This window comes from Pithys albifrons, chromosome 3, assembly GCF_047495875.1.
Source record: "Pithys albifrons albifrons isolate INPA30051 chromosome 3, PitAlb_v1, whole genome shotgun sequence".
Lineage (NCBI taxonomy): Eukaryota > Metazoa > Chordata > Aves > Passeriformes > Thamnophilidae > Pithys > Pithys albifrons.
The window spans coordinates 44,973,178-44,997,990 of NC_092460.1; the positions used below are offsets into that span (position 1 = coordinate 44,973,178).

General features: G+C 40.4%; 1 protein-coding gene across 12 annotated transcripts in view; it reads left to right on the forward strand.

The window, feature by feature from the left end:
• ABCC9 (ATP binding cassette subfamily C member 9) overlaps positions 1-24,813 on the forward strand; it is a 68,493-nt gene that overhangs the window by 27,215 nt on the left and 16,465 nt on the right. For 4 of the 12 annotated variants that reach the window (XM_071551574.1, XM_071551571.1, XM_071551573.1 and 1 more), the window contains 19 exons: positions 1,075-1,237; positions 1,840-1,880; positions 3,039-3,181; positions 5,360-5,468; positions 6,814-6,927; positions 8,244-8,316; positions 9,208-9,313; positions 10,635-10,673; positions 13,947-13,985; positions 15,873-15,974; positions 17,427-17,511; positions 17,988-18,068; positions 18,588-18,725; positions 19,212-19,337; positions 19,903-19,999; positions 20,733-20,968; positions 21,899-22,047; positions 22,963-23,032; positions 23,827-23,984. In XM_071551574.1, the coding sequence (XP_071407675.1) occupies positions 1,075-1,237; positions 1,840-1,880; positions 3,039-3,181; positions 5,360-5,468; positions 6,814-6,927; positions 8,244-8,316; positions 9,208-9,313; positions 10,635-10,673; positions 13,947-13,985; positions 15,873-15,974; positions 17,427-17,511; positions 17,988-18,068; positions 18,588-18,725; positions 19,212-19,337; positions 19,903-19,999; positions 20,733-20,968; positions 21,899-22,047; positions 22,963-23,032; positions 23,827-23,984 (2,069 nt within the window). The remainder of the gene's footprint in view (positions 1-1,074; positions 1,238-1,839; positions 1,881-3,038; positions 3,182-5,359; positions 5,469-6,813; positions 6,928-8,243; positions 8,317-9,207; positions 9,314-10,634; positions 10,674-13,946; positions 13,986-15,872; positions 15,975-17,426; positions 17,512-17,987; positions 18,069-18,587; positions 18,726-19,211; positions 19,338-19,902; positions 20,000-20,732; positions 20,969-21,898; positions 22,048-22,962; positions 23,033-23,826; positions 23,985-24,813) is intronic. The other 8 variants (XM_071551577.1, XM_071551576.1, XM_071551579.1 and 5 more) reach the window with 5 other exon arrangements.

A 24,813-nucleotide genomic window follows, 5' to 3' on the forward strand; every position in this document is an offset into this window, starting at 1 on the left:
CCTGCAAAGAGTATTTTTCATTCAACAAGTATGATTTTGTGTGAATTCAACTCCATAGGAGGGTGTTATTCCCACATTCAAACCATGCATTTCACGGAATGTTAGCAAATTGTACACATGACTGATAAATTATAGTAGGAAAATATTGAAGAATGTGAGGACCAAACATTGATATTCTCTAAAAATCAGCTGGTACTGCTGCATTAATATCTATTTTACATTCTTCAGTGCTTCAGATTTGTTTTGCTGTCTGATTTAATTCCCCATTTGGAAATGTTTTCTGGTACTTTGTCTAATTTTTAACTTTATTGTCATGATCTTTGAACTTTTAAGATCAACGTTTGATGATTAAACTGCCAAATATTTAGAGATCCTTTTTATCTTAATATTCAGTGAGCAAATTCTGCATACCTGGATCTGACCTCCATCGTGCCTCAATCCTGCTGAGTTGTGCCACTTTGTACTATCTGTCCAAAATATACAGAGGATTTATCTTTGCAGAATTTCAGAAGTAGTCCAGATCTTTCTTATTGCTCTTTTCTGACTTCCTCTGATTCATAACATCTTTTGGATTATGATTTGACCAAAAGTTATGATTTTACCAAAACTTATGATTACTGTTTTCTGGTTAGGGGCAATTATATATATGTATATATGTATATATGAATAATTAATTCATTTATTTTCACAACTGGTCTGTTTGGATCCCAGAATGAATCTTGGATCAGCAAATACACACATATAGTCTTCTATCTATTGTTATGAACACTGTTGACCTATTAATCCACCTCCCTGAGTTTCACCCTCTGTTTGAAGGCTTTGGATGTTTTCTGTTACTTTTCTTTTCAGCACAGGATCATTTAATTTCTCCTCATGGTTGTAAACATTTTAATATCTCCAAAGAACATGGATATGACATTATTTTTCTCAGTATGGCACCTGTACAAAATTACAAACAGAAAAATTTACTCATTTTTAAGGAGTTTTGCAACAGGAGTGAAGGGGAAAGAGCATTCTCATTAAGGCTACAAACCTGCTACCAATTTCTTATCCTGGTTTTCTTTTGAAATGAAGGACTATTCTACTGAGAGATTAAAGAAAACCAACGAGATACTGAAAGGCATTAAGTTATTAAAGCTTTATGCCTGGGAGCACATATTTTGTACCAGTGTAGAAGAAACGAGAATGAAGGAGCTCACCAGTCTCAAAACCTTTGCACTTCACACCTCTCTTTCCAGTAAGTAACTCTTTTTTTAGTGTTTGGAAATGGATCCTGTTCTTCATGTCAGCATTTCTTTTGACTTCAACTAAAGCAACATCCAACCTTGTCTATGACACTTTTTTGTGTGTGTAACGTGATTAAAATAAAAAGGCATGATAAATATGCAAGACAGAAAGTTGAAGATATAGAGTGTATCTTGTTGATTTATTTTCATAGTAAGTTTTCTCTTACCTTCATTTTCACATTATATATTAGCAGCTCTGATTGCAGCAAAGAGAAATTAGTGTCTGAAAGAAATCATATTTTGTGTAATGTAGAAGAGTTGGGAAGGTAATATTTCAGTTGTGTTGCATAATATTTGTGCACATAATAATTTTTATCCGAGTTTACTGGAATATACAGATGAGAGAATTTCTTGCCTTATTTGTTGGTGTGTTTAAGATCTCTGACTGCCATGGAAGGAGATTTATTCCTGTAGAGTAATTTTCCTTTGGGAGTTTTAATTACTTGAATTGGAAATCCAAGAAACTGCACTATTCTGGTGTCATACATTTACTGTAAAATTGTTTTATCTTATTTCACATAATCTGATGCCTTTCTTTGTTTTTCTTTCCCAGTTTTTATGAATGCAGCCATACCAATAGCAGCTGTTCTTGCAGTAAGACATGAGGTTTTTTTACTTTTTCTTATAAAATTTGGAGAAAAAGGGTGGTGGAAAAGAAGAAAAGACACCATTGGTTTTGTATCACTTATTCCTCCTAAAACCAGCAGATGAGTTAATGTGCCTCTGCTAACAGAGCATGACACTGGGAGCATCCATTCCCAAAGGATGGATTGGTAAAACCAAAAAGAAATACAATTTTTTTGCCATAAAAAAATAGCAAAAAAAGTCATTGCAGCTTGAAAAATAACCCGTTTTGAAAAGCTCTTTTTTGAAGGGATTTTGAGTGGCTTTGCTTGTCTCTTTAGCATTAGGAGCATTCTAAGCCCCCATTTCAGTTTTCAAGGCTCTGCAGTTTAAGGAGGAATAAGTTTTGCTTGTGCTCTGGCCAGGTTGGCATCTCAGCCTCCTGCACTAGAGGAACTATGGCATGCCAGTAGGATGGAATTTCATGGATCACACTTTGAGGGCATGACTCAAAGTAAGGTGACAGTGTGTACCAGAACTGTCCAGACTTCTGCATCTGTGAAAAAAACCACCCATAAGATTTGTTAAATTCTTACTGCTTTTTCTGAGTTATGTGTCTCCTCTGAAGCCAGAAGTCAACCACAAAGTTAGATTGTACAGTGAAAACTTATTTCATTCTTGAGTGTGCAAAATCTCTTGAAACCGCTGGCGAGGAGACACTTTTCGGTTTACTGAGAGTAAAGTGAGGTGTGTAGTGAATTGACAAACATTCTGCTGTCCATGTCCTTGTCCTTGTCCTTGCCCTTGTCCCTGTCCCTGTCCCTGTCCCTGTCCCTGTCCCTGTCCCTGTCCCTGTCCTTGTCCTTGTCCTTGTCCTTGTCCTTCTCCTTCTCCTTCTCCTTCTCCTTCTCCTTCTCCTTCTCCTTCTCCCTGTCCTTGTCCTCCTTGTCCTTGTCCCTGTCCTTCTTCTCCTCCTTCTCCTCCTTCTCCTCCTTCTCCTTCCCCTTCCCCTTCCCCTTCTCCTTCTCCTTCTCCTTCTCCTTCTCCTTCTCCTTCTCCTTCTCCTTCTCCTTCTCCTTCTCCTTCTCCTTCTCCTTCTCCTTCTCCTTCTCCTCCCTGTCCTTGCTCTTGTTCTTGTCCCTGTCCCTGTCCCCGTCCCTGTCCCTGTCCCTGCTCCCTGGTTGGCAGACATTCGTGACCTATGCATACACCAACGAGAAGCCGCTGCAACCCGCCCAAGCCTTCGCATCCCTGTCCCTGTTCCACATCCTGGTCACGCCCCTGTTCCTGCTCTCCACCGTTGTGAGGTTTGCAGTCAAAGCCATCGTGAGGTGAGTGGCCCTTCTGTTTGCACCTGCTTGGGTAACACACCAGGGAAGGTGCTGGAGGAAAGTTGTGTTTGTACCTGCTGGGGTTGGGAGAAAGGTCAGGTGTGGAATTCGAGTGTTCAGAAGTCTGAGTGACTGTTTCTTTGTACTGAATGATACAAAGGGACACAGCACAGCAAGGACATGGAACTGTGGTAGCAAGACCAGAGGAGGGACACCAAGATGATCAGAGGGATGGAGCAGCTCTGCTGGGAGAGTTGGGGTTGTTCACCTGGAGAAGAGAAGACTTTGGGGTGACCTCATTGTGACCTTGCAGTGCCTGAAGGGAGCCCACGGGGAAGATGGAGAGAGACTATTTCCAAGGGGCTGGAGTGACAGGACAGGGGGAATGGCTTCAAACTGACAGAGAGCAGGTTTAGATTGGGTATTGGGAAGAAATTCTTCTCTGTGAGGGTGGGCAGGCCCTGGCACAGGTTGGGCAGAGAAGCTGTGGCTGCCCCATCCCTGGAAGTGTCCAAGGCCAGTTTGGATGGGGCTCTGAGTAACCTGGGCTAGTGGAAGGTGTCCCTGCCCATAGCAGGGTTTGGAACAATATGATCTTTAAGGTCCCTTCCAAACCAGGCCATAATTCCATGTGATTCCATGATTCTAGAAGTTCCACTCTTTTTATAATTTCACTGCCTTTGGCAGTTCAGAGTCAGAGCTGTGCTTTCATTCCTTGGGAAATGCTCCTCTGCTCACAGGGTGGGCACTCCCCGTCATGCTCATCCAGTACTTTCTGGACTCATGTCAGTGCAGAGGGAGAGGAGGGTCTGGTGTGACGCTCTCTTAGCAAGAATGGCCCTGCTGAGGCAAGAAAGAACAACTCTACCTCCACAAAGAGTGCATTGGGCTTTCAGTGGGAATTTGGCAATGTCCTGCCTGATGTTTTCCAGGCATTTCCAGAACAGATTCCTTCATGCTGGGCTATAAAGCACTTAATCTCGAGGGAACTGGTTGGTAGGAAGTCAAATTTCTGGCTTTTGGCTGCTGTGCCAGTGGCCTGTGTGGACAGTGTCGTGGCCACAGGGCAGTTCTGTGGATCTACACAGTGCCAGGATGTCCCAGGAGGCACAAAGTGACATCTGATTGGCAGCAACGTGCCAGATGCCAAGCTCTAGCAGGGTGTGAGGACAGAACTAACCTTCCCACCCAGAAGCATCTCTCCTTCATGCCAAGACTGAGGCTCATTGGCAAGGTATTGCATTTCTGCTGTCACTGCCTCTTTTTGGTGGGTAACAATGACAACTAATTGCAGTCAAAGGGACTTCAGGCTCCACAGCTGTCCTCTGCCAGCACCACACTAACTTTGAAAAACAAAAATAATTAAACAGGGTTTATTTATATCAAAGCAGCAGCAGGGCCACATGAGACATTTTCCCTAGGTTGAAAAGGGTTTCTGAGTAGTGGAAAATCTCAAGGCCCCTCTATAAATCATCCAAGCCTCTACATCCCTGTGCTATGTTTAGCATAGCCCTAATATCAAAATGGTGTGTACATTTTCCTTAACACTGCTGGCCACCCCTCTGGGCACTATTCAAAGACCATATTTGCCAAAACAAACTGTATCCTTTGGCAAACTCATTTCCTAACATCTTTCTCCCATGAACATCATGTCCCTCAAGCAAAGAATGAAGAATGTGGGCTTGGCCACTCCATGGCTCCATCCTCAATCAAATACATACAGGAGTATGTGCTCATTTGTTTTATGACTAATTGCTCTTACTTTGGTCAGAATTTCAATTTTATGTCCAAGAGTGGTTCCAGTGCCTTGAAAACTTCTGAGGGTGCCTCATTCAAACTTGAAGTGAGGGTTGGTGTTTTCTTGGGTGCATGATCAGAGCAAGGTCTCTTATCTTCTACAAGAAAATCAATTCTTGCTTGGTGCACTTATGTAAGACTGAAATCTTGACATGGGGGTTAGACACATACATTTTTTTCCCCAAAGAGGAGGTAGAAGTACTGACAGGAAGAAATAATGACAATAGCAATGCTTTCTCACTCACCTCTGGCTTGAAGAAAGTACTGAAAGTATCCCATGCACTTCCTTGGGAGCATTTCATATAAATCCTGGTGCAAAAAATGGCCATACCCTAATGGAAACCTGGGTTTTTGGAACTCACTGTCCTGTTTTCTTTCAAGTGTACAGAAGCTGAATGAGTTTCTGCTGAGTGATGAGATTGGAGATGACAGCTGGAGAGGGGGGGACAGCTCTGTGTCCTATGAATCCTGCAAGAAACACACAGGACTTGTAAGTTCTGCTTTATGATACTGAATTTCAAAGCAAAATAGTCCCATACAAGACCAGTGGTGAGCTGACAGACCTTGAGAGATCTGCCTTCTAGCCTGACTCTAATACTGATGAATTTTGCCTCATTTATGTCTTAGTCTCTGTGTTTCTATGACATAAAGGCTCCCCAAACATATTTAAGCATTGCTGAAGTGCCAGTAGTAATAAAAACTCCATAACACACCAACCCATTTGCACATGGTTCAAACTAATCCTCCTCAGTTTTTATCAAAGCCCCAGGGGCATCTCCTGTGATTGTGGGCTTTGTACTGTGCATTGTCAGTACATCCCTTTGTGTCTGGGGCATCCTTAGGTAGGAACAATTCCTGCTTTGGGAAATTCAGAGTTGGAGGGGGAAAACTGCAGCAAACCTTTTGAAATAGGAATTAATTCCAAAATGCTGTTTCATGCACTGAATTTGAGTAAAATTTGAGGGCAGAAAAACCCAAATGGAGATGATTTGGGGAAAGGGTTGGAGGTTTTTTTTAATTTTGGCATTTTTCTAAAGCCAGATATTTCAGCTCTTTCCAACTGATTATACGATTTGAAATGTGACTGAATCTTGAAGATGACAACAGAAAGGATTAGCACAAAACAAGTTTGATTTTGAGCTGAATTCAATCAGTTTTCCAACCCCAAACAACATTTCTTCTTTTCCTACTTTGAAAATTATAATTAAAGAAAGAAAAATGAAACCATTTCAGCATTTGTTTTGTTTCTCCTGTCCACCTTTTGTCTTGCCTTATAGAGATAGACATAGTCTGGAGAGGTGATGGGAAAGGGAAAAATGAAGGCAGTGTCTAAAAAAGTTAAATTAATAACCAAATATAATCACTGATATTATGTCAATTCAGTTCAATACAGAGGTGCTAAAAAATACAAGTAGGTCTGAATGGGCTGGCTCCAAAATCACAATTATGTCTCAGGAAGGTGCTCCCTCTCCCGCAGCTCTTCTGCTTCCAAGAACAAACTTGGTAACTCAGCATGTCATTTCATTTTTACTAGCACAGCTTTGTTTGGAGCTGCCTCAGATAGGACAGACTCACCCAGTGGATTGAGGAAGGTGACAGAGGTGAAATTTGGGGTGGTTTTGCATGGGAACCAAAAAATCAGGTATTTTCTGTGCTTCAGTTAGAAGTGTACATGACAATAGTGTGTTTTTATCATCACACACATTGAAAAGCACTGACTTGTTTTAAAGTGGAACAGTGGTAAGAAAGGGAATGGATTGTTTTGCAGGGAACCAAATGCTGCTTTCTCCTGAGGATTCCAACTTTTTTCCTGCTCTGTTCCTCTCCCTGTGTAGCACACCAAGGCCATCAACAGGAGGCAGCCCTTGAGGTACCAGCTGGAGGGGTATGAGCAGCCAGCAAGGAAGCAGACACGGCCCATGGAGATCGATGATGTGGCCATCAAGGTGGTTTGAAAACATCCTCTCATTCCATGTCCTGAAACAGCACCTGAGAGTGCCCAGTTGCTTCAAATTTTCCATTGCAAGGGCAAGACTTTAGATAAGTTAGGACTTTAGCCAAAAGTACAGTGAGAAGAGTTGGCTTCGGAGCAGCTCTTTGTAGTGATTCCCAGTCTTCTCAGGGAACAAAGAGTCATCATGAATATAAGGGAGAAAAAACTAGGAAATAGGATGTGCAGGAATTAATAGAGATTGATTAGACTGGCCTTTCATGGAGTTCTCATTCAGTCTTAGAAACGAGATCAAAACCTTTGAGTTGGCATCAACGTTTTGGAAGGATGGAGGTGTGAGGAAAGGCTGAGAGGACTGGGATTGTTTAGCCTGGAGAAGAGAAGACTTTGGGGTGACCTCATTGTGGCCTTGCAGTGCCTGAAGGGAACCCACAAGGAAGATGGAGAGAGACTATTTCCAAGGGCCTAGAGTGACAGGACAAGGGGAATGGGTTCAAACTGACAGGGAGCAGGGTTAGATTGGATATTGGGAAGAAATCCATCCTTGTGAGGGTGGGCAGGCCCTGGCACAGGTTGGGCAGAGAAGCTGTGGCTGTCCCATCCCTGGAAGTGTCCAAGGCCAGTTTGGATGGGGCTCTGAGCAATCTGGGATAGCTGGAGGTGTCCCTGCCCATGGCAGGGGGTTGGAACAAGATGATTTTTAAGGTCCCTTCGAGCCCAAATCATTCCATGATAATTTGATCTACATTATGATGTCATTTATCATGACACTATTTCAGGTTGTGTTTGCCACATGTCCCCCCAGAGTACTCTGTACAAGGAATGTTTCATGTCTCCAAAGGAAGATTGGACAGAAAGCCTACAGTCCACTGGAGCAACACTTTTCTTATGCGCAGCATAAACCTTGTGAATACTGAATTTGTGCTTTGGGAATATGTTCGCAGGTGGCCACATATCAGAACTTGCAGAATGATTCATTCCTTGATAAGCTCTGCTGTTTGGATTGTCTCCTGTGAGGTCATGTGGCTGTTATTCCAAGTCTTTAGTCTATATTTGACAGACTGAAAGTATTTGGTAAACAAAGGTCAACTCAAGAATATCTTCATTGCATTACATACAGTATATATGTTTGTGTATAGAACTTTTCTTATTCACAAGCTCTTCTGGGTTTGGCAGTCTTTACAAACCTAACTTGGTGGGGGGTTTTTTGTGTGTACAATTTATTTAAGTAACATATTTTGAATCCAAACCACACATTTTGCTTTTTCCCCTCCTTTGCTCATATATGTGATAGTCATGGTAATTGTTTTGTAGGTGACCAATGGATACTTTTCATGGGGAAGTGGCTTGGCCACGTTGTCCAACATAAACATCAGAATCCCAACAGGTAGGATAAAAGCACACCTTAAACTTGAAATTGGAATGTCAAATTAGTGTCACTAATTGAGTTTCTTGATGTTGTGAAAAGCCCAAAGCTACACATTTAGATTTTTATAAATAAAAAAAGAAGATTGAAAACGTATACAAGGCCATGACCTGTGCTGGTCATGCAGCAATATCATTAGATAAATTATGTGGTTTCCACATACCTTTACAGTTTAAATAGTTCTTATAATGGCACAAACAAAGTCAAGAGTGAGAATAAATATGAAAAAGATGTTTGCAAAAAATTAATTATTATTTTTAATAGACAAATTAAAAAAAAAGAAAGAGTGAGGGAGAACTCCAAACTTGTTCAAACCAAGAATGAATCTAATCCAGTATTTTATTTCCACCACTTGGTGCCCAGGGACACAGCATTTATGTCTTACACTTTTCCTGCCATAAATCAACATTACAGTCTCCCAGTTCACAACTGTTTTCATCTCAAAAAATGCAGTTTTTTGTTGAGAAAATCTTAATTACTTTCTCGTTCAATGAATTCCTCCTTTTCAAGCTGATTTTCTGTAATTCCTTGAATCCTTGATGTCTTTTGTCTGGTAGTTCCACAGGTTTGCAAAACACTGGCTTGTTTTGGAAAGCTTACATAGCAAGTGTGAAAAGAACCATTATTTTCTGTTATTGTTATTAATGATAATAATGTTGAAAAAAATGACAATGATGATGATAACAATAATTAAAATAAAATAATAATAAGATATAATAATAATAATAATTTTGTTAATGCTGTGAAATACCTTCATGCTATTAAATAGCCTTATATTTATATCTTGCTGACTAGAGTATATTGTTTTTCCTTTTATTAAGATGTGTTTTGTTGTTTTCATTATTATCACAGGTCAGATGACAATGATTGTGGGCCAGGTTGGCTGTGGCAAGTCCTCCCTTCTCCTTGCAATCCTGGGAGAGATGCAGACTCTGGAGGGGAAAGTTCACTGGAGCAAGTATGTTTGTGTGGCTTTTAATGGCTTTTTAAGGAAAAGGTGGTTGAGGTTTGCTGTGAGAAATGTAAACTTCGTGCCTCAGAACTGCATGTTGAGAGATTCCCATCACCCAGATCCTCTCTGGAATGCATCACCTGCAAACTTCAGAAGGGTATTCCTTGCTGTTTTGGCATGGTGCAGAGCAGGCAGAGCAGCCTTAGGAAGGGAAATTAATGGCTAATTTCCCTGGTAATAATAATCTAATATATTAGGCTAGTGAATGACCTGAGTAGAAGACATCTACTATTCCTGTTATCAGAGAGGCTTCAGTTCTCACTAGAATTGAAGTCAGCACTGCCAAACTGCTCCTGTGCACACCAGGGAGAGTGGGACAGGCTGGAGCTTCAGGCCAGTGGGATGTGTAGGAAAGGGAGTATTTCTCCCTCAGAGTTGCCGGTGCTGGCAGTAAAAAAAAAAAAAGGTGCTACAATATTACACAGGTAGTAATTTTTCTCCTTCCTTGATCAAGTCTCACTAATGGAAATCAGTGTTACTCTTCACAGTAACCCCAAGACTTGTTTTTTTATTTTAAAAACCAATCCTATTTCCTTAATTCTACCAAGACAAACTCCTCTCAATTAGCTTTTTGATGACAAAGAGGGAATTTTGTCACAGAGACCAATAATTTGTTGCCCCATCTCTTGACTAGTAACCTCTTTCGTTGTGTTTTTCTTATTTCATATTTCAAGCTGAGTGTTTTTTGCTTTTCCTGTGCTGGTATCCATGGCATTTTTTGCTCTCCAGCTACACTTCATTTTCTGCTATTCTAAACACATGATCTCACTGGAGTAGCAGGTACAGTTGGAGCCAAGGCAAGACTAACTTTAGGTAGTGAATTTAAGCTTTGAAGGAAGAATATGTGACTTACCACAATTAATTTCTTTGAGGTTTTTACATCACTCAGACATTTGTTTAAAAAAATACCAGGGATAAATAGAGTGTACCTTGAAATGATTCTCACAATTGTTTTCAAAGATATATTTGAGAAAGACTCAGGTTTGTCCTAGAAAAAGATATGAAACCAAAGGAAGAGTATAGAAATGAGAAATCTCAGAAATGTACTAGAGACAGCTTATGGAATGTTTCAGAATTACGAATTATGAAAGAAAAATGGAAGTCTCACATTGTTCAAGGGATAGGATCACACTTCCAGTTGGTTGTCTGTACATCTCCAGGCAGCTCAGGTTTAGGAAGCATCTCAGGCTCTGTTTTCATTGCACACTGTGACTGGTACCAGGATGTAGCCGATGCAAACGTGGTTATGTTTTGCTGGTAATTTCAGACTGCCTGGCAGACAGATGAATACAGAAGGATACTTCAGGTATTTACCCAAGTGGATCCTCTCTTTTACAAAACCATAATAAAGGTCCTATTTACCCTCTTAAATCCCTTTCCATGTGATTCTACATGCATGACTAACGCAGCTACTGATCCAGGGATGGAATGCAGTGAATTCCCCCCCAAAGTCAGGCATAACAACACAGTAATAGTAATAATGGGTAAGGTTTCGGCCCCAGTTATACTGGGGCCACCCTGCAGTGCATCACTGGGATTTGAATATCCTGTTGCTGTGGAGGTTGATGCAGGAAGAGCTGTATGTTCTGCTGCCAGGGTTGTCACTTTGGCATGTTGGTGTGTCTTTCTGTGAAAGATCTTGGCCAGGGCAAGTCTTAGGGGCCAGATCTCAGATCTTCCCACTTGCGTGAGACACATCTCAGGTATGTTACAAACCTTGGACACACAAAAAACCAGCTCCTTGTCTGAGGTTTGTGACATATCTGAGGCTGTCTGGATGCAGTGACTGAGCCAAGCTGGTTTCACATCTGAATTATTAAGTCTCTATTATTAAGTACAGTTGTGGGGATTATGCAGACATGTATTCCCCTCATCCACTCCAAACTAAAATCATCTTCTCAGGCTGCCAAACAAGGAATGTCTCAGTGAAAATCCACTTGCCATACATTTTCTCTGCATTGAACTGGTTTCTGTGCAAACAGGTGTTTGTACACCCAGTGAAAAACTCATCAAACACGAGAACTACTAAATAGACCCTCACAAATGGTCTGTTCTGCCCTCAAGGATCCAGAAGGATGTAAGAAAAGTCAGGAAAAGTCAGTGTTCCCCTCAGGTGGCAACCACAGGAAGAACAGCTCATATAAACCACATGATGGGCACTGGAGGTATAAATGGGTGGATAAATGATATCAGAGAAGTATCAGTGGCCAAAATCAGCACAACTCCCTGGTGCTGCTGTGCTGCTGTGGCTGGTTGCAGGAACAGGATTAAACTCCTCTAAACTCCTGGGTAGAATTCATCTTGATGCTCAGTCTTCATCTTTCCTCAAGTTTCCTGCCTGGATTAGCAGAGGAGAGATTTTATATCCCTTTATTCTCCTCTTTTTTCACTTTGTAGGCTGAAGGAATAGTGTCTGGTTATAGATGCATTAGTTTATTTTAAAACATTCAGAGTTACTGTAAAAGTGTCCAAACCTCAACAAGGTGTCTTTTTTTTACTTTTCCTTAAAAACTTGATTTAAATGAATTTCTATTTTATTTCATCTTATCTATTCAAAGTCTCATAAAATGACTAATCATTCTAATAATTTAGACTTTCCTACCATTTCAAACTTGAACTTCCCATGGCTCATTTTGGCCAATATGTATATTTTACAATACAGATGAAAAATCAGCATAAAAAGCCTTATTTCAATAAAGAAACTAGATCAAAAATTGCTAAACCCCTCAGACAAATAAAATACTCCTTTTAGAAACCTCAGGAGTTTCAATTCCACTGCCATGCCCTGGAATAACATCACTCTCTCACATTCAGCAGGGTAAAAAAGTATAAGACCAAATACTTAATGCCCTTGTTTGTGAAGACCCCAGCTCAGTAAAGGTCTCATATGGGTTTATTCATGGGATTAGTGGTGAACAGGAGTTCTCACAGAAATCTCACTCATAATTTGGAAGGATTGAAATGTATTTGTCAAGCTAAGCATGGAGTGACATTTCTAAGCAAGGAAAGAGTTTAAGAATCTTAGCTCCAAAAATTAGTCGTTGCTCATTCAGGTCATCTATTTGACTCCAATGGCAAGTACATTAAATCTGATATGGAATTGCAAGGGCTCTGGCAAGGCTTGTGCTCAGTTTTTTTTAATTTGCAGTTCAGAGGGCACTACCAAATATCTACATTGTCTCTTTCTCTTCCATTGCAATGCCCTGATGCTAAAAGTGTGGGGGTTTTGAATAGAGGAAATTTAGGGGTTTTTCCTTTATTGTTTGGCTTCACCTAATTGCCAATCCCTTTTCAATCTGTTGTTAGACTCCCATATGTTGTTTTCTAGTAACTTTTTTTATTGTAGAGAAGACCTGGAAGCTTCTGCTGAATAAGTGACCAGTTCTAGCCAAGTGATGTCTTTTTTGAGCCTCAGGTTGTGGCTCCCTGACTCTTCTGAGATAACCAGCAGGATTTACCTGTAATTCAGTGTTCTCTCTGACAGCTGGTGCCCAAAGGAACCAGACTGTGCACTTTGGGAGGCCTGAATTATCAAAGTCCTGATGTGCTGCTGCATCTCAGTTCTGGCATTTTGGAAAGACGCTTAAATACATGAGTCTGGCATTACAAGGACTCTGCTATTTGAATTTTCATTCCTTCCTAGAGATATTCTCCTTACGAGTGCACTGCATTTACTGGTATGCCAGTGGTCAAGAAGACATTTCTGTCTCAGCAGTGAAATACTTCAGATGGAGGATTCATAGTCTTGAGAGAGGAGGATAAGTTTGTTCAGGTTTTGGGTTTATCTTTTTTTTTTAAGTTGGGAAAATAATGCCTTAGAATTAGTTTTTTAGTCCCTTCTTTTTCTGTTTCTCTGGCATAGACTTACTCTTTTAGGTTTTGTACTTTTCAGTGATGCATCACCATGCCTGGATATGAGCATCATCACTGACCTAGAGCTGCTTTTGCTGCCATTCCAGGCCCTCAACACTGTTTTTGCCTCAATTACTAAACAGAGGGATCTGCAAAATCATTTGTACCATTACTGCCATTGAATGCTCTTCAGAATGTGTTTCTTAAGGATGTGATCCTTAAGAAGTGGAGGTTGTTGCCAAGGAAGCCCTACGTGTTGTGTTTCATACAACCTTAGTGCTATAGACAGGTTTTCAAAATCTATTCTGATTCAAAAGTTTGTCTGCAAAGCTTATTTTTGCTCCAGGGGAATTCTGACTGTGAAATTAGCTCTTGCAGGTTATTGGCAGAACTATGTGGAGAAGTTATTGCTTGCCAGCCTTTTATACACCCAGGAAATATTAGTATTTTAATTTTTACTAAGTTTTACAATACATTTTTAATTTTTAATACATTTTCTAACAACATAATTTGCCTGCTTAACCACTCTGTGTTACAGATATGAAACTGTTGTATTTAGAAAAGTTTTATGCTTTTGCTAAGACCTTGTTTGTTTTCCCTTCAAGAACAAAAAACCCCAAACTTATGTTGAGTTCTTAAGATATGTCCTTAACTCCAGTTAAAACTAGCACAAAATGTTATTCTTTCTGTTTCCTGCTTACTAAATGTCATTTACCATAACTTACAGTGTAAATGAAACTGAACCTTCTTTTGAAGCATCCAGAAGGTATTATTTCTTTTTTTTATAGTGTATCTTAATACACTCATTAATTTCTTCAGAATTTCCCCCAAACCTTCATCTTTGTACTCTTCAGCCATCTCTGTTTCCTTACCATAATTGATCATTGATAATGCTTTGATTGCTGATAATTGTTTCCTGTGGGATTAACTGACAGGTTGTGTTAAATCCAGTGGATCCCAATCTTCTCCAGACACCGTCCCACTCCCTCAGTCTTGTCCTAAAAGATGTCCAGTGCTCCCAGGTCCCATTTAGCAGCACTGGGAGGTTGGTGTGCTCCAGATTGTGCAAGACAGGACCTCTAGATGGATTTAAGTCATTGTTATTTGGATGCTCCCATGTGTTTCATGTGTTTTCTGGGATTTGTGCCAGGTCTGCCACAGCCTGTGGGATGGAGCAGGTCACAGAGAGAGCTGCTCCAGCTAAACTCAAGCAGTGCCTCCTCCACCCCTGGCTCCGGGGAAGGGACCTGTGGGTTTAGAAGGACAAAGCAAATTAAAACCACACCATAACTAACAGAGGAGTGGTGGCACACGGAGCTCCGGTTGGGAGACACACCATGATTTGCTGCCTGATAATCCCAAGGACAGATTTTGTGCCAGTGCATCCTGAACTGCTTAAACTCCTCAGAGTTTTGGGGCACCACTGGTGGCTTCTAACCAGCTGTTTCTCATGCCATTGCACCCTCTCTGTCAGTAGCAAATTCGAGGTGTTTACACACAAAGTTAACCAAATGTTTTGCTGGAAGCAATAGCATCAAAGAGACTGAGAAGGAACCCCATTGCAGCCTTGAGAATCTGAAGGGACCCCACAGGAAAAGGGGAGAGTGGCTGTTTCCAAGGGCCTGGAGTGACAGGACAAGGGGAATGGCTTCAGATTGAAGGACAACAGATTTAGATTAGCTATTAGCAAGAAATCCTTTCCTGTGAGGGTGGGCAGGCCCTGGCACAGGTTGGGCAGAGAAGCTGTGGCTGCCCCTCCCTGGAAGTGTCCAAGGCCAGGCTGAATGGGGCTCTGAGTAACCTGGGCTGGTGGGAGGTGTCCCATTGGAATGGGATGATCTTTAAAGTCCCTTCCAACTCAGGCCATTCTATGACTCTAAGAGTCTATGATAAATGTTCAGATCCATGAGCTGACACCAGTTCCCACCTCCTTCCTCACACACCTTGGACATCTCAGAAAAATACCTGGAATTACATGACCTTTTCTGCTTCTGTACACTGGCAAAACAACCAGAAGGAAAGAACATGTAATTATTTAGACACATTTAAAGGATGTCTCATGAACATTTGGGAGAGTGCAGTGATTTCTTCCCAATGTGTGTTAAACTGCCCTCTTTTCCAATATCATGTCAGTCCACTGAGGATCTGATAGATTGAAAGTAAAAAATCATTCACTGAGAAAAAGCTATTTTATGTGTGTGGCCACCTAAAATAATCTAAAACTCAGAAAGCAGCAAGTCAGCTGTACTGGTGCCATTTGAACAGTCTTGTTTCATTACCTGTTTTGATGTTAAAGAAAAAAAATTACCAAATAACTATTCTTATGAGAATTTAATCATTTTTATTATTTATAATTTGCCTTTGGATTAAAATTGCACCTCCTAGATTGAGGTAGGTACCAGCCACTTACAAGAGAATAGAATATAGCCTAGAATGTAGATTTTTACCATCAGGGGAGAGAGTGGGTGCTGTTCTAACAAAAGCATCTAATTTAAAATTCTTCCTTTCCCTTTTGTAGCAGTTGCTTTGCTTCTGTGTTTCCCTGTTTTTTTCTGAATGCACCTTCATAAAATTAATGTCAAACCCCCTGACTCTCAGGCAGTTCATGATGTGATTGTTTCGCTTTTTGCTGATGCTCTGTGTGTGTTTATAGTAGGAACAGGTACTCTGTGGCTTATGCAGCTCAAAAGCCTTGGCTGCTGAATGCAACAGTGGAGGAGAACATCATCTTTGGGAGCCCTTTTAACAAACAGAGGTAAATATCCTCCTTGGAAAACCACCTGGCAGCCCCATTTAGAGAGGTGGGGGGATTTTTGGCATTTTGTAGGTTTGGAAAAATCTCTATCAATGCCTGTTAAACTCTGGGGTAGGTTTAGTGATGCCACAGGTGTAATTTCCAAGGTGAGATGAATCCCTTCTTTGGAGAGTACTGACATACTTCTTTTTTCTTTAATGGAGTGAAGCTGCCAGAGGACTCTGGAAATAGAGATTTCTAGGCATAGAATGATAGAATGGATTGGGTTGGAAAAGACCTCCAAGATCATCAAGTCCAACCCTTGGTCCAACTCCAGTCCCTTTACCAGATCATGGCACTCAGTGCCACGGCCAAGCTCAGTTGAAAAACCTCCAGGGATGGGGAATCCACCCCCTCTCTGGGCAGCCCATTCCAATGCCTGAGCACTCTCTCTGCAATGAATTTTTTCCTGATAGCCAATGTTTCCATTGAGTTCATGTGCTTATCCTGCTGTGAGAGCAGCCACTGTACAAAAACAGTGCCTGTTTGAGGATGGGCTCCTTCAAGGGAATAACCTCAATTCTTCCTTCAGAAATACAGGAGAAGGGAATGTGGAAGCTGAGGGGAACAGCTCTTCTTGTGCTCATCCATCCAGCACTTGCTTCTTGTATACTTTTAAAAAGTCAGCCAACAACTATGGGAAAAGTGACTGGATTGAAGGGAAACAAATTGCTGATGTTTTCAAAGGCAACATTCTCTTTGTTTTAAGTTATTAAATATACACCTCATTCCTCCCAGTCTGTGCTTTGTTAAGAGGGATGACTTGATAAAACTTAACCACGACCAAATGCCTCAAAATCTAGAAAAGCATCTGAAATATCAGGGACCCGATTCTTCAGCTACTGCATCCATCAGTCTAAATTCACTTGATTTCAAGGGGCAAAGCTGAATTATACCACTCAAATAGTCTGATCCCAGCTGCTTATTAGCAGGTCCTCTGTGTTACCCTCCAGATCTGGAAATCTCACAGCAAATGTCAAGGTTTTGCAAGAGGTTTCCTGGTTCTGGCAAGGTCAGAATTACTGTAAGGATCTTTTGTTCTGCAATATCACTGTGAAGAAAATGAAGAGGCACCTAAAGGGGGAAGAATAATAAACTCAATGGAAAAACGGCTTGAAATCCTCCAGAGCCCAACAAAACAGCTCCACAACAGGGAGGAACATACTAAAAACGCATGTAATTAAATCTTTAAAAAGCAGTGTTGCCAATAAAGACCTCTAATAAAAATGTCATTTTTTACAGTGTTTAGTTTACAATGCTCCAGGATTAGTTGCTGAATGATGCTTTTTGCCCTTCTTATTTCTGCAATAACCCAGCCATCACAGAGCCATAGAAACTTAGCAGGAATTGGAGCTGGAGGGTTTATGTCAGCAAAATAATTGAATAATTGCAATACCCACATTGTTCTTACAGGTACAAGGCTGTTACAGATGCCTGTTCTCTGCAGCCTGACATTGATTTGCTGCCATTTGGGGATCAGACAGAGATTGGAGAAAGGGTAAATAACACAAATGCTTTCATTTCTGTTTAGCCTATGAAGAAGACACTCTGGTGTCAACTCAGATCTAGTCTGTATTGGACTGGTAAATAATTGTAGTTCATCAAGTGTTACTACAAAAAAAGTTGAAATTTTTTTCCTTCTTCAGCTGTTTCTCAAATGGGACTTTTTGACTAAAGTCTCCTGTAATTTGCATGCAGAATTTGATTCTACTATTGCTTAAATTTTTCAATCTGAAAGCCTTCTGTGCTCAGTGGAGCTCTTCATAATTTACACTTACCCATGAGTAGTTGCTGAGTAATAAGTTTTCTTCTGATACCACATGAGAATTATGCTTGTTTATCAACAGAATTAGCATTTTAATGAAGATTTTTTTATTTATTGGAGCTCTGTATAATTGTAAAAAATCACATTTCTGAAGGCCTGTCATAATATTTATTCAAAGATGCCTCTTTTTGATCCATTATGCTCATCAGGGAATTAATTTAAGTGGAGGACAACGACAGAGAATCTGTGTTGCTCGAGCACTGTATCAGAACACCAACATTGTCTTCTTGGTAAGATTCTTTTCCACATGGACCATGGAAGGTTGGTAATAAAATTGCCATTCTATATATTTATATTGGATTTAGAAGAGCTATAGGGACTTTTATTCAACTCCAAATCCAAATGACAGAGCTAGGAAATAAACAGCCATGAGGGAACATCAAAACATTCTGGGAGACTCATGAAGGTGGGAGTTCCTACACAAATCAACACTGGAAGAGTAGAACAGGTTCTCTAACTCAAAGGGAAGCCCAAGAATATATGCAGTTTAGCTTGGAGGAAATCAGAAGAGTTGCTAACTCTGTTTTAATTTTTTTGTGCTGGTTTCCCATCAAAATTATTAATTAAATCAGTTAAAAATCAATTGGTATGAACTGAAGATCAGTGGATTCCAGCTCCCTGTTTTGTAGTGCAGAGGTGAAATATCAGCAATAACAGATACTTTTTTTAAAAAAAAACCCACCATTTTAGAAATAAACCTTGCTTGTGTATCCTGCTGTAATATTTTCCAATATTTGATTTGATTGCAGGATGACCCATTCTCTGCACTGGACATTCACTTAAGTGATCATTTAATGCAGGAAGGGATTTTGAAGTTTCTGCAAGAGGACAAGAGGACCCTTGTGCTGGTGACACATAAATTGCAGTACCTGCCCCACGCTGACTGGGTAAGGGGAGCATTGCCAAGATGCCAATTTGATGAGGATGAACATGCACTTGGAGTGAACACCATCACACTTGATGGGACTACTGCTTTTCTCTGCATTACATTCTGTCCTTAATTCCTTATGCCATGTGTCTTACTGCCACTTTAACTAGTACAGGTTTTACAGTGGAAAAACTATTTTATTTTTCATTATTTATGTGAGTTTTTTAATTGAAATTGAATCAAGGTTAATTTTTTATTTAATTGCAAATATGACTATTACTTACTTTGTTTTGTCTGTGCTTTTTATAAAGGCAGGTAATCTTTGCTTTCCAGTTTCAGTTTAGGAGCTGTGCCAACAAAGTTTAGAAATTATTAATAAAATGTTGAATCAAATGGACACAGAAATGTGCGTAATGGTAATGTCACCAATACTGAGAAAAGTCTTGCAGGATCCAGGGCAGTGATTATGGGAGCTCTGGGGTTTATCAGATGCTTTCTCTCCTAGATCATAGCAATGAAGGATGGAATGGTGCTTAGAGAAGGGACACTAAAGGATATCCAAAACAAGGATGTTGAGCTCTATGAGCACTGGAAAACTCTGATGAATCGCCAAGATCAAGAATTGGAGAAGGTAAATAGGAGTGTTCTGACAAGGATGGCTTTTCTGAAAAATATTTTTCATTTGAATTCAAAAAACCCTCAAACTATCTCAGAAATTTTAAACTAAATATTAGGGCAAAACTGCATGACCTGGAAGGAGTTTTAAGGACTGGAATGGATTTTCCAGGAAGTGTGTGGTGTATCCATAATGGGCAGGTTGTAAGGACACATAAACCAAACAACCTTTTGAAATGTGGTGCAAATCTCATGTTTTGATGGGCCAAGGATGGCCTAAGAGAATTCCCCTGGTATCTCTTAGCCTTTTATTCTTTAATTGCCATGAAGATTTGGGATTCCCTAAAGACTGTTTTTGAAGATTTTATCATTTCTGAAGAGAGGGAATGAAAGAATGGAAGAAAGAGAGTGAGAAGTAAGTGGACACATAGGATTTTCTGAAAGTTAAATCCTAAAATGCTGTGCTTTTCCATTCTGTGAGCTGAGTGCTCCAAGTAAAGTCTCCTGGAGGTTCCTGTTGGTGCTGCCACAGGGGCAGGCAGCTCAGCTCTCCAGTGAATAAACACATTTCCTTATTTCAGGATATGGAAGCTGACCAGACTACTCTTGAGAGAAAAACCCTGAGAAGGGCCATGTACCCCAGAGAATCCAAGTCACAGCTGGAAGATGAAGATGAGGGTGTGTTTTATCATTTCACTTTATTTAATTTATTCCTATATTTCATTGCCTTTCCACTTGAATAGCTGGCAGTTCTCAGCTATGAAGTGTGAAGATGTTGATGACACTTGGTAGTAACATTTGGAAGGTCAAAAGTTCGACCTGTTTGTGACACGATTTATTGAAGGAATTCTCTGTATATTTGTGCAGGGATAAGGGTGTCACAAAACAAGTTAATTTCTTTGCTAACTCACACTGCCTGGAGTTATTGAGGGATGAGATAGAAGTAACACAACAGAAATGATTGCAAAGAAAACAGATTGGGGTATCTGTCAAAAGGGGGTCAACATTTCCCTTCCTCGAGTGCAGCCTGCAAGGCTGTGAGATAAATATTCTTATTATCTGGGAAAAAAAATTAAATGTCATGTTTATATGCTTATGAAGCAGGTATTTCCCACCAATTGTGTGTCAGCAGAATGTGAACAATTATCAGTTTATCAGAGACAAAGCTTTATTACTAAATAGTCAGTATTGAGAGCTTGATTTACAGAAATATTTTATTAACAAAGTCAAAGACTGACAAACTATAGAATGGCTTAATTAGCACAGAGGAAGTCTCATGAAAATATGTCTGAAGTGTTTGCTGTTTCTAAGCAACAACCTGAAATTTTTCTTTAAAATTAAAACCCAGTAAAACAAGGGAAAATTCCTAATACTGAGTCCCAGCTAACTTGGTTGAATGTCTGAGTCACAGAGGAAGAAGAGGAAGAGGATGAAGATGATAATATGTCAACTGTCATGAGGCTGAGGACAAAGATGCCATGGAAAACCTGCTGGAGATATCTCACCTCTGGGGGATTTTTCTTGCTCTTCCTGATGATTTTCTCCAAGTTGTTGAAGCACTCTGTGATAGTGGCCATAGACTACTGGCTGGCTACGTGGACATCCATGGACAACACCAATGAAGCCAGGAATGCTGAGGATGACAAGGTGAGCCACATCCTAGAGCTTGACAGGGGAAAAGAAATAAAGAAAAAATATTCTAAAATTGCTACTTGCTGTTCATCTAGAAGCCAGTTAGATTGGAAAGATGATAGAAATAGGAGGATTGATTATTATACAGGATGGACAAATTCTTCACGTTACAAAAAGGCAATTCAAATTTTGTCAATCTTTTCGAACATGCAAAACTGAAACATGGTTGAAGGTAGAAAAAAATTAATTGACCTTTCAAAGGAAGGAACATTATACTAAACTTTTCCATCTGGACGTTTTAACACCCAAGTCAATGACCCCATTTTCCTAATTACTGGCTGTCAAGTAATGTCCTGCCAGAAAAGCAATTTCAAAAAGTCTTTAATTGTGCTACTTAAGTGCAGTCTGCTTATAGCTGTAAATTTGACTCATATACAATATCTCTCTGGAATCCACTTACTAAACTTTCAGAAGGCTTGAATGTTTTGTAACCCAGGTAGATTAGTGTAGGATTTGCTCTGGGAATTTTAAGATGCTTGAACTTAATAAGGTGGAACTTTCCAATATCTCTCAAATGCCTTAATTCTTGAGAGGTTCTAATTTGTTTGAGTTTCTTGGCCAACAGTGTGTGATCCTTTGTATCTGTCCATTTAGTCCATCTTCACGGTTCTAAGAACTATCATTCCATGGTCTGGAAGGGTATTCATCAGTAGGGTGAAGGATTTTAGAACTCTCAAAACTTCTAATTATGTGAAATTAATGAATTGGTATTCAGTCATAGTTTTCTATTTTACAAATATTATCTATAATTATAATTAAAGTAATTATATAACTATGTAATGTAGGTGATATGACATAGTAGCTGATTGGTACCTTGGGAACCTCCTAGAAGAAACCAGAAGTGGGTTTTTATTTCTAGGATTGATGTATTTGTCATTTTATTAGACTTACCATGTAGCTGTCTTCAGCATCCTCTCTGGAGCTGGCATTGTGCTTTGCCTCATCACATCCCTGACTGTGGAGTGGATGGGCCTCACAGCAGCCAAGAACCTGCACCACAATCTCCTCAACAAGATCATCCTTGGACCCATCAGGTACAGCGGGAAAAGCTACAGGATCCAAACCTCTCCTCCTGTAGCTGACCTGTTTCTTTCAAGGTCTCAAAGGCTGAAAATAACTGGTGAGGTGATGAGGCCCTTCAAGATTGGGGTGTCAAGGTCAGCTCTGAGGGCTGGCAGGCTCCAGCTGTGAGCAGTGGACATGGTGACATACAAGGTGGACACGGTTACAAACAAGGTGGACATGGTAACAAACAAGGTGGACACCAAGGTTTCTTCTGTTGACTGGGGACGGGTTCTGTGCATGACAACAGAGGCAGCAGAATGACCAAGAGGATGCCCGAATAACAAATCAAGTTGTCCCACTGCTCCCCTAGAACATCTTAAGCTCTACCAGGGGAAATTTATGTTGGAGATCAGAAAAAAACTCTTTACAGAGGGAGTGGTCAGGCATTGAAATGGGCTGCCCAGAGAAGGGGTGGATTCCCCATCCCTGGAGGTTTTTAAACTGAGCTTGGCCGTGGCACTGAGTGCCATGATCTGGTAAAGGGACTGGAGTTGGCCCAAGGGTTGAACTTGATGATCTCAGAGGTCTTTTCCAACCCAACTGATTCTGTGATTCTGTGATCTGGGGTTGGTGCCCATCAGCAGGAGCAGCCAGGGACAGGCTGAGATCTCTGGAAGGGATCTTAAGTCTTGAGGGAGCAGGACATAAGACAGCAGGGTTTTGGAAGAGGAGGGAGAATATTTTTTGTGGGGGAAATGCCAAAAGAAGGATTTAAGCAGCATTCATGATGCAGATTTTATACCCTATGTATTCATTTATATTCTTACTTACTGCTTGGTTTTATAAAAAGGGTGGAGTCAGCTCTGTGTTCTCTCTGTCTGGATTTCTTACCCCAAAATGGAATTCCTTTACAGGTAACTTTTTGGTTTTAATTTGTTCAACAGGTTCTTCGATATGACTCCACTGGGGCTAATTCTAAATCGCTTCTCTGCTGACACAAATATCATTGACCAGGTAGATACATCAATATATTCTGCTTTATTTCACCTTGGCTTTGCAAATTTTCACTTAGGTACTGAATAAGATGATGTGTTAAAATGTTCAGTAGAGAGAGGCGTAGCAAACGTAGGTTTTGGGAATGATAAAAGTTGAAAGTAATAAGGGCAGGTAACCATTAAAATAAATATAGTGGGAGATGGTGACTCTCAGTTTCTTCATATGCAGATGAAGATCTGGATTAGCAAAACATCCTATTTTGGGCCCAGAAGAGGAAACAGGGTAGAATATAATAATTTTAACTGTATGGGAGTACATATGACACATGAATGTTCCACCCTGGCTGTAGCACATGTGGATTTAAAGCACTCAGGGAGAGGAAGGGATGCTTTCACTGTGGCTGTGCATTGAAATTTTTGGATGGGTAATAATCCTGAATGGAAGGGTGGTGAGAACATGGAAGAAAAATGAAGAGGCTCTGAGAAAGAGCATTGGATTGCCCTAAATACTTGGGTTATGAAGAACAATTTTTTCATCCTTGCTTGTTATCTGCGTGAGGTGGGAATGGCTCCTGTTTCCCCACGAGATTTGAAGCTCTGACTTTTAGGAGGAAAAACCCCTATTGGTTAATTTTTTTTAACCTCTTCCCTTTTGGCTATTAGACTCACAAAACCAAAAAATCTGTTATAAGGACAATATCAATGACTGCACAGTGGTATCATTCCACTTTCCCTACAGTCCTGTGTAGGAAAAGGGTTATAGTGGTACCACCAGTGATTTTTGCCTTCTGTGTGTTCTTTATTTCACTCCAGCACATCCCTCCTACTCTGGAGTCTCTGACCAGGTCCACCCTGCTCTGCCTGTCAGCCATTGGCATGATCTCCTATGCCACCCCCTGGTTCCTGGTTGCCCTCGTGCCTCTCGGGATAGCCTTTTATTTCATCCAGAAATACTTCAGAGTTGCTTCCAAGTACGTATTAAACCCCCTCCCAAAAAACTCTCCTGGAAATTTCCTCCCCAAAAAAATGGTACTAAGAATTGTGAGGGAATGTAAGGCTGCAGGAATAACGGAAAAATGGCCATGGCATCTTGCTTTTGATCCTGAGGTTTGGGACATACACTGGAGGATTTTTCCAGCTGACCTGAGCACAAATGGGATACTTAGGGAAGCAACACCAGTTGCATCACTTTTGTACACTGTTGGCTGCAGAGTCAGTTGAGAATGAAGTTTGTTAATCATCTGAACCAGCTTGCATCTGCTCAAAGCTCCTCTTTGACCTTCTGAGGGTTAGTAGAGAATGGAAAATAACTCCCTGGATTAACATCAGTCACAGCTTTTTCTTCAGATTGGGGGTAAAAAACTCCACAGAGAGTCATTTCCATTGTACAGCATTTTATAATTATATTCAAACCATTTTAATGGTATGGCTGAGTATTAAAAATAAAACTTTTCAGACAAAAAGGAGCATCATGATTTCTTAGAAATGCCAACTTCATTCTATACTTCAGTAAAACATTTTAAGCAAGCCTTTTGAATTTTTTTCTTAAATTCAGTCCTTCGCTCTTGTCTTTTTTTGGTGTTTTTAGCACCCAGAATCTGGATTTACACCACTTTCTAATGCTTTAAGTTACTCATCAAGGCTCCTGCTGACCTGTAGGGAGGCCAAAAACCTGCCATTATTAGCAACTGTCTGGCCCTGTCTTTGCAGCAGGCACATGTTAAAGCCTTGGCTGCTGTTTTTGTAGTTAATATGAAATACATAAACTAGGAGTTTCTTATCCAGGTAGCCTGAGAAAGA